The 10,077-nt window shown below is 37.2% G+C and overlaps 1 protein-coding gene across 1 annotated transcript in view; it reads right to left on the reverse strand.

Annotated features, from left to right (window-relative positions):
* Positions 1 to 474: 474 nt before the first annotated feature.
* The window catches only part of LOC106869938 (sodium- and chloride-dependent glycine transporter 1), an 88,863-nt gene continuing 79,260 nt past the window's right edge, over positions 475 to 10,077 (reverse strand). The window contains exons 14-15 of the mRNA XM_014915875.2: positions 7,554 to 7,718; positions 475 to 781 (exon numbers count right to left, since the gene is read on the reverse strand). Of these exons, the coding sequence (XP_014771361.2) occupies positions 635 to 781; positions 7,554 to 7,718 (312 nt within the window). The 3' untranslated portion in view covers positions 475 to 634. The remainder of the gene's footprint in view (positions 782 to 7,553; positions 7,719 to 10,077) is intronic.

Here is a 10,077-nt window from a genome sequence, read left to right on the forward strand (position 1 = left end):
ATAAAAGAGGAATAGCCACCAAGGTGGATTCCTAATGTGCTAGAAGACGCCAAATCGCCTTACGACGAAGAATATGTTCTCAAAACGTTTTGAGAACATATTATTCGTGGCAAGGCGATTTGACGTCTTCTTCTAGCATATTAGGAATCCAACTTGGTGGCTATTCGTCTTATTTATATGTGTAATATAATTCGTAGTCCTCGGACATTTTTTAAGTATACTAGCCACTGGTTTAAATTAATATTAATTAATAATATTAATTCCTACCCTCATTATTTAACTGATATATATATATATATATATCAGTTAAATAATGAGGGTAGGAATTAATATTATTAATTAATATTAATTTATATATATATATATATATATATATATTTATATCTGTGAGTATGTAGGGTTTTGTTTATATCTCGATGACTTTTGTACAAAAGAGATGCAATGTTGTCCTCGATGTACTAACAAATAGGTTCGTCATGGCTTGAATATTTTAATCATATGTTTGTTTGTTTGGTGAGCTCACCTGATGTAAAACAACAACAACAACAACAACAACAATCTCAGTGATACCCTCATGAATATCACTATCTTCTCTGCCATATATCTCTGTTACGTTGACGTTCGAATTTGTTGACTACAAGTTACTGAAAGCTATGTTCTGAACTCCTTGAAGATTACTTTTCTTAACAGTTGACGGGTCGACTACCTTGGCCTGCCTGCTTATTGCGGAATCCGGAGAAGGTCCCCAGTCAGCTGCTGGGGTTACAATGACTTTCAATGACTGCAAAATACGAAAAAAAGAACAATTATTAAACACAAGAAAAGAAAAATATATTTAAAATAAAAAAATGTCAACAATATAACACGACCACTTTTTGTATGAAATGGCTACATAATTGATTGAATTGTTCCAGTGCATCACTGGTACCTGCTTTGTGTTTTATAGAATTTCTTGGTTACCGGCGAGTCGAAGGAATAGGGGACTTTAAAAGAATTTGGAAGAAAACATGTAACGAGAAAGTTGAAAATCAATTCTACGAACTCTAAGTCTGTAGAGCTAGGAGAATCTTCGATCGACCAGTTGTAGATTCTACACTCAACCGGATCCACGTCGTCAGCTGTGTCACCATTCTCGTAATTTTTAGGTCTACACCTACGGATCAAATGCGTTCACTCCTCCCCCTTCGACTGTCCACATTCACATCAAAACACAGTGAATAGACATTTCAAAGTTACTCTTGTCTAATTCATTGCATATGTCAAATCTGTTCTCACATCAATTGCGCCAATTGCACCACAAGAACTACCGCCCATAAATCCCAAAACAAAACCATCTAAAATTTTAACTGTATTTCCACCAACTTTATACACTCTACTACATGCACGTTCTGCGATATGTCCGATATATTGGTAAAACAGACTGTCACTTGGGAGTTCCCTTCCGCGACAACCGTCACTTCGTGTTCTAACGCACACCAGAACTCATAGCTCACTATTTCAAAACACCTGACAACTCCATTAACAACTTGTCGGTATCCGGTAATTCTGCAAACTCGATATGGCCATCACCATCTACCACTTCAGGAAATATAAAGTACAACACATTGTCTTCAGGTACCTGTAAGCATGCACGTATATTTGTTTGTGTGACTATTAGGACAAGCAGGTTAGTTTCCACCAATCATATGTGTGGATAGATCCACATATTTTTGTGTGTAAGTGTGGAAATATTCGAGTTAACAGGTTAATTTCAAATATGTTTATGTAGAGACACGAATGTTTTCAGCATTATTGAAAAATTGTTAACATAGCCCCAGCTGAAACCCAAACATCTTTCACTAAGCAAATATCAACTCCTTTCGTCTCATTTTTACTTTCTTTTCACCACCGACACCACTTTTACCTAATATGTCTTCGATTCCGTCTCCTGCCACTTTTATTTCATAGATTCTTAAAAAAAATAAAGAAGCATTCTTTATACTATTTTCACGCAATTCTTTATTATTTCCATTCTTCTAATGTAAGCCAAGAAAAAAGTTTCGAACTCTCTGAAGAGGGATTTTTCTGAAAAGTTTTAAACTCTTCTTCTAACGATATACGATATTAAAAATATATTTATAGCTTGCCAATAAAACAAAAGCTTGCCACCCTGACAGCCATTAGTTTCCTTGGATTCTGTTATTTCTATCTGATATTATATTTAACCATAGATTCAATGAGGAATACATGTTTACATATAAACAAAGCGAATCAATATAAAGTGTATGGACTGTGAAAGAAATCTCTATATCTCAATATATCGATTTTTACTGATGTAACGATTATTAACTAGGTTATCGGAGATTCAGGGATGACGTGATTGGTAGCACATTTAACACATAACAAACTGCAACACGTAGCTATAGATACATTGCTGTTGTTGAATCGCCCGAGGTCTGACCCGACCAAGTGGACATATAATAGAAGGCATTTGATCAAACCGTCATTTTTCAGCCATCTTATTTTGGTCGCTATTATAGAACGCGTTCAATTATATATGATATGAGACGTTGCACATTGAGCAAACTATAGGCGGGACATTATCAATGACCAGACTATAAACGGCTACCTTTACTGGTGAAGCTCAACAGTTCTAAACAGTAACACCAGTGCATAGTATTGATTTACCATATCTTTATCAGTATTATTTCAGTGACTTGGTAGAATCGTTAAAACTTTTAATAAAGTACCTGTGAACATTTATTTTCTCTTCTAGAATCGTTCTGTAACCAATTTTACCTTCCGAAGTAATACAGTCAGTATAATCAACTATCAAATAAGTCATTCTTATTGCTTATCTCTCGTTAAGGTATATGAATTCCCTTCCTTTTAGCAATAATTTTTTCTCTTCCTTCTGTCTTGGGCATTCGGTGGCTCATTGCTTCCGTACGGGATTAAATATTTCTTCTTCTTCTTCTTCTTCTTCTTCTTCTTCTTCTTCTTCTTCTTCTTCTTCTTCTTCTTCTTCTTCTTCTTCTTCTTCTTCTTCTTATTATTATTATTCTTATTATTATTATTATTATTATTATTATTATTATTATTTATTATTATTATTTTATTATTAAGCCCGGTACTTATTTTATTGGCCCCTTTTGCCGAACCGCTAAGTTACGGGGACGTAAACGCACCAGCATCGATTGACAAGCGAGGTTGGGCGGGGGACAAACACAGAAACACAAATACACACACACGCACACACACACACACATACGACGGGCTTCTTTCAGTTTCCATCTATCAAATCTACTCCCAAGGCTTTGGTTGGCCTGAGGCTATAGTAGAAGCCACGTGCCCAAAGTGCCACGGAGTGGGACTGAACCCGGGATCAAGTGGCTGGTAAGCATGCTACTTACCACACAGCCACCCCGGCGCCTTTAAAATGATAAAATATTTTGCAAATTCTGTTGCATGTTCTTCACTGGGTTTCCTATTTTGGTGGCATTTTCATCTATTTTATGGTATGTATGCCATTTGTTTCTCATCCTCTTTCTAAAAGTTCCTTATTTTAATTCTACTGGGATCTTATTCAGCCTCCTCAGAGGATAAGCCCTGAAGATAGTCTACCTAGCCACCGTAAGTAAATTCCATTGAGGAACCGGTAGTGATGGGTTTCTGGAGTTTGAAGCTTTTAGTTTGTGATGGAAATCATTATTAATACGACTGGTATTGTATTTGTTGACATTCGGAAGATCGGAAAGATAAAAGGCAAAGTGAGGCTCAGTGCGATTCGAACCCAGAACATAGAAATCTGAAAAGTATATCACACAGCAGTCCGTTCGACCTGGCGCTAACACGACTTCAAGAATTCTTCTTCTTCTTCTTCTTCTTCTTCTTCTTCTTCTTCTTCTTCTTCTTCTTCTTCTTCTTCTTCTCCACCACTACTCATCCCCTTCGCATCTCCCCTTCCATCCCACTTTCCCCTCCCCCTCCTTCCCACCACAGTCCCCCATCTACCCCCCTCCTCCTCTGCCATCACCTTCAACTCCACCTTCTCCGTCACCCCGCATCCTCCTCTACTACTACTACTACTACTACTACTACTACTACTAGAACAAATGGAAGGAAAACAAAAGCTAAACATAATCAAACAGAAACAACAGCAAAAAATTGCTATTATCTCTTATATAACATTTTTTTTCATCGACGTAATTTCAGATATTTTGTATTTTCTTGTATTGGTTTTGTTTTTGTTGTTGTTGTTGACATTTTGTTGTTGTTGTTGTTGTTGTTTCTTCATTGAATTCTGTGATTCTGTCTTCATTGTTCTGAAGCCAGCACATGCAAGGCCATTCTAACTATTCCTTCTGTGATATGGAAAAATAATGAAAAAGACGTGGTGGTGGTGAGATGATGGTGGTGGTAGTGGTGATAGTGGAGGTGGTGGTGGTTGTGGTTGTGGTGGTTGTGGTTGTGGTGGTTGTGGCGGTTGTAGTGGTTGTAGTGGTAGTGGTGGTTGTTGTGGTTCTGGTGGTTGTGGTGTTGGTAGTGGTGGTGGTAGTGGTGGCGGTGGTTGTGGTGGTTCTGTTGGTAGTGGTGGTGGTGGTAGTGGTGGTTGTTGTAGTTGTGGTGGTTGGGGTGTTGGTAGTGGTGGTGGTTCTGGTTGTGGTGGTTCTGGTTGTGGTGGTTGTGGTGGTGGTTGTAGTGGTTGTGGTGGTTGTGGTGGTGGTGGTTGTGGTGTTGGTGGTTGTGGTGGTTGTGGTGTTGGTGGTGGTGGTTGTGGTGGTGGTTGTGGTGTTGGTAGTGGTTGTGCTGATGATGGCTGCGATGGTAGCGGTGATGGTTGTGATGGTGGAAGTGATGGTCGTAGTATGGTGGGTGTTGTGGTGGTGGTGGTGACAGTGGTGGCGATTGTTATGAAGGTTGTGGTTGATGGTAGCGGTGTTAGTAGTGGCGATGGTCGTAACAGTAGTTGTAGTAGTAGTAATAGTAGTATTAGTAGTGGTGGTGGTGGCAGTGGTTTTAGTTGTGGTGGTTATGGCTATAGTGGTGGTGGCTGTAGTGCTAATAGCATTTGTAGTAGTAGTAGTAGTAGTAGTTGTAGTGGTAATAGTAGTAGCAGTAGTAGTTATGGTTGCTGGTTGTTGTAGTTGTTGTGGTGGTTTTTGTAGTAATGGCGTAATAGCGGTGGTGGAGATGTCAAACCGTTGCCTTGGTAACGGTGGCACCAACTACATTTTGCCTCTAAATTATGAACATATTTCTCTATAAATTATTAATTGAAATTTGTCCATGTTCATTATGCATAATGACCATCAACAACACTGCCACCACCACCACCACCACCACCACCACCACCACCTCATCACCACACTATATCGAACACCATGACCACCACTACACCAGCCGAAAACGCAGTGGTCTCTGGTCCTGTTAGAAATGGTGGCAAAATGATTGACAAATTACAATCATAGACCCTGGAAGAGAAACCACTGCCAGATACATTGTCTGAAAAGAAGGCGACAGGGTCGTGGCTGGAACGCTATTTCAATCAACGATCAGGTCAATCAGAGCTTACTGGCGACTAAATACCACCACCATCACTACGACTGCTGCTGCTGCCACTGCTGCTGCTACCACTACCACCACTACTACTACTACTACTACTACTACTACTACTACTACTACTACAACAACAACAAATACTACTACTACTACCATGACCATCACTACCACATTATCACTACTTCTACTGCTGCTGCCCCTGCTGCAGTTGTTGTTGCTGCTGCCACTGCCACTACTACTACTACTACTACTACTACTACTACTACTACTACTACTACTACCATCACCACCACATTATCACCGTTTCCCGAATCCTAACTACGTCACTTCCTTCTCTACATATCTACAAGCTGATGACTACCGTCTTTCTGTCTTCGGACAATAGAACGAAATGCCTCGACTTTCAGTTGAGATCTCTGAAGAAATTCTATGATAGAGGAGGAGAAATCTTCACAATAGAAGAATCTTTGTGAAAATAAATACATAAATAAATGCATAAATATAATGTTCATAATATTGGGTTCTGATTCAGACACAAGGTCACCACTTTTGACGAGGATCAACTTAGTCGTTCACTTTGAGATTAATTTATTTTATCGACGACGAAAGGTGAAGAGCAAGTGTATCCTTGGGAATGTAAAGAACCAGAAGTAGCATCAAAAGACAGCGTACTACCCTAAAAGTAACATCCTTGTTCTTTTCAACTGAAAGCTGAAATAATTAATGAAGACTCGGCCAAAAAATAAGGGGTTTGTTTTTAACTTTTTACGATCACGCCCTTTTCCAGTCTCCTCGGGCATATAAAAACGGACTAACCTTCACGACCAAATAAAGGCAATCAGAGAAAGTTCGTAATGATTTGGTCCTACATGTAATAGAAGTTGTTCGTCAAAATTTCACAAATCAGCAATGCTGGGGCACTGGAATAATCTGTGCAGTACGGTTTCGTTGCCCTTCGTTCATCTCAGAATGGCGCAGGTGAAAGCAAATGTTAGTAGAGTTTCTTTCCAGCTAGTAATACTCCTCAGCAGCACTACCCGGCCGGGGATTTTTGTAGATTATCTATGAGGACCGGGTCGAAAGTCCTCCAGAACATACTCGCCGATTGATTTTGCTCGATCTTCAGAGACCCCCCCCCCCCTCAAGAACATAGTCGCCACAATTTGGTCAGATGTATCCGAACGCAAGAAAGCCAACCATTTATTTAGAATCAGATTACATTCAGTCAAATAGAGGTAGGCATACATATATGTGCTTGTGTGTGTGTGTGTGTGTGTGTGTGTGTGTGTGTGTGTGTGTGTGTGTGTGTTTGTGTGCCTGCGCGCGTGTGTGTTTAGTGTGTGCTTGTATAAAACAGCGGTTTCCAAAGTTTTTGCACTCGTGATCCCTTACCCAAAAGCTTGTAACACATGCGACCCCCTACTATTAGTTCGTAGTTGAAATTAATATTATTCCAAGCTACTTCTAGCGAACTTACCTGACCTCCTGCCAAGACTTCGCGATGCCCACAGGGGCTCGGGAACCACAGATGGGGAACCCCTGGTATAAAGGTTATTAATATATATATATATATATCGGTAGCCACTACACATTCTTTTTCTTCCTTTTTTCTCTTCTTCATTTTTCCTCTCCTTGTTTCTTTCTGTGTTCCTTTCAGTGGAAGAGCGTAGGCTCGAAACGTTTAAGACTTCTTCACTTCCCGAATGTTATACTGATACATCTATTTGTTGTCTACACCACCAGTTTTCGTCTTTTGTTTTTTTTTTGGTGACTTCTCCCTATATATATATATATATATATATATATATATATATATATATATATATATATATATATTCATATACATATATTCTTGCCATAGATACATACATATAGATAATGCCGATAAAATCAGATGGTAAAGGGACATCGTAATTGAATACAATAAAATATTTTAGTCCTTTCCATTACATTTTTTGGATTAATTAATAATTATTAAAAGGCATGAGGAAAAACCAAATATTTTTACTCACCTCTATGAATAATGGACTTTTGAACAGGTAATAAAAGAAATACGCGGGTATAGATGAAACGCAAATGCCAACGATCATCCAGCCAATCCCGTTGGCCCAGTCCGGGTAGACATAGTCACCGAGGGTCAGACCTTTTTGGTAAATTGCGCTGATTATAATCACCACCTGAAAAATATACTCATTTGGTCAGTAAAAGAAAACATGCACACATACATGCCCACACACACGCATACTTACATATATATATATATATATATATATATATATATATATATATATATATGTATAGAAGCGTGGTTTTGTGGTAACAATCTTGCTTCTCAGTCTCATTGCGAGGCACCTTGGGCAAGCCTCTTCTACTATAGCTTCGGGCAGACCAAAGACTTGTGAGGTGATATATATATATGTATATATATATATATATATATATATATATATATATATTTATATATATATATATATATATATATATTTTATATATATACAAATATATATATGTATAACAAAAGATACGTAGCCAATATATCGTGGAGTGGACCTGAGTACGAAACCACATGGTTGCAAAGCGAAAATCTTAATCTCATGGCCATGTCTGTGTGTCGCATATCAGAATATCAAAAATAAAACAACATTCTGAGATACCGTAGAATTAAAAAAAAATGTAGTAGGGATACAAGTTAATGTGCAATACTATGGGATCGATGTGCTTCGACAAATAGGGGATACTTCATTGGCAAAATCTGAGCACAAAGAGGCTTGCTGCTCAAAGCGCAAAACATTCCAATGGAAATATATATTTGTTGGACCAGAGTAAAAGAAACAGTGAATAATTAAATTAATGTGAGACATTATTCCAATGACAATTAAAGAGTTAAGTAGCTGAAAGCGAATTCAACAACTTCGACATAAAAAGAAGAGGTAATGAATAATTAGTAACTGGTTTTTGCAGTTACCTTTTAATTGAAAATGAATCACCAATGAACGTTCTTTTTAGGCAGAATTATATTTGATTATGTGTGACAATCGATTTATCAATATGTTCGAGTACATTTGATAAATGACCTACTACAGTGTTAGATTACGAAGGACCCCACATTCGATTACGTGTGACAACCGATCTATCTCAATGTTAAATGACGTGTGTCGCTATATTCGATTACATGTGGCAAGTGATTTATCATAATATTACTGGCAGCAAACAATAATGGTTTCTATCATTGATAACACAAGGATAAGCAATTTTAGCAAAGAACACAGTCGAACAGAATAGATCTATCGTGAGAGATTGACTTGAATGGTAGTTTACTTTATCGACTCTGAAAATCAAATTTGATCTTGGCTGGATTTGAACTCGAAAGCTCAAAGGATTTAGCTAAATATCATTCGCTATTCTATTACACTACTTAATTCACAACATAACTAAAATAATTAAATTTTGAAACATTTTCTTTTAACAGTTTTGTTTGAGCAACGAAGAGAGTAGCAAAATCTATAGAGCGTCGGACAAAATGCCGTGCATAGTAATTACGTTTGTTTATGTAATGAGTTTACATTAAGTTGAGATCCTTTCAACCCTTCAAAAGTTCTATCAACCTGTGTCGGTTTGATGAAATCCTCCCCTACCTCTCTGTCTAAATTTGTAGTCTTGTTATTAAGTTACAAACCAGTATTATTGGTAAATATAATGGGGATGGTTTCGAAGTATCACTTCCCCGTGATGTTCCTGAGGCGTTTTATTGGGATTAAACAACACACACACACACACACACAGCACATTTTTGATGCAAGTCTGCTAAAGTGCCGGCCTAATGTCTAAAACCACAAACATCACGTAAATTTTCACCCCCAGTTTTTTCGTAAACTGGCGTTACAGAGTTGGCGTAGAAATAATTCTACCGAATCATTAGAAATGTGTTAAAGAAATTTCTTTGCTTTCTTATCATTTGGTACACACACACACACACACACACACACACACACACACACACACACACACACACACACACACACACACACACACACACACACACACACAAATATATATATATACACACACACACACACTACTAGGCACTGAATTAAATACAAAAGAAACTTTCACAAATTCGATATGCATTATTATAGGGAAGTAATTATTTGTCTAACATAAATCCAGAAGTCATTGTAGAGAAGCGACCCTCTGAAAGTGAAATCATTCATTTAATTGCAAGTTCATGAATTTGGATAAGTTCATTCGCCCTTGGGTGACATTTCTATCAATATACGTATTTATCTGAATAACATACATATACACACATATACATACATATATATATATATATGTGTGTGTGTGTGTGTGTATGTATGTATGTATATATATATATATATATATAATATACATGTATATATGTATATATATACACACATATATTTATATGATATACATATATATATATATGTATATATATACATGCATATATACATACATATATATAATGTATATATACATATATATATATATATATATATATATATATATATATAT

This window comes from Octopus bimaculoides, chromosome 10, assembly GCF_046866305.1.
Source record: "Octopus bimaculoides isolate indiv1 chromosome 10, ASM4686630v1, whole genome shotgun sequence".
NCBI classification, from domain to species: domain Eukaryota; kingdom Metazoa; phylum Mollusca; class Cephalopoda; order Octopoda; family Octopodidae; genus Octopus; species Octopus bimaculoides.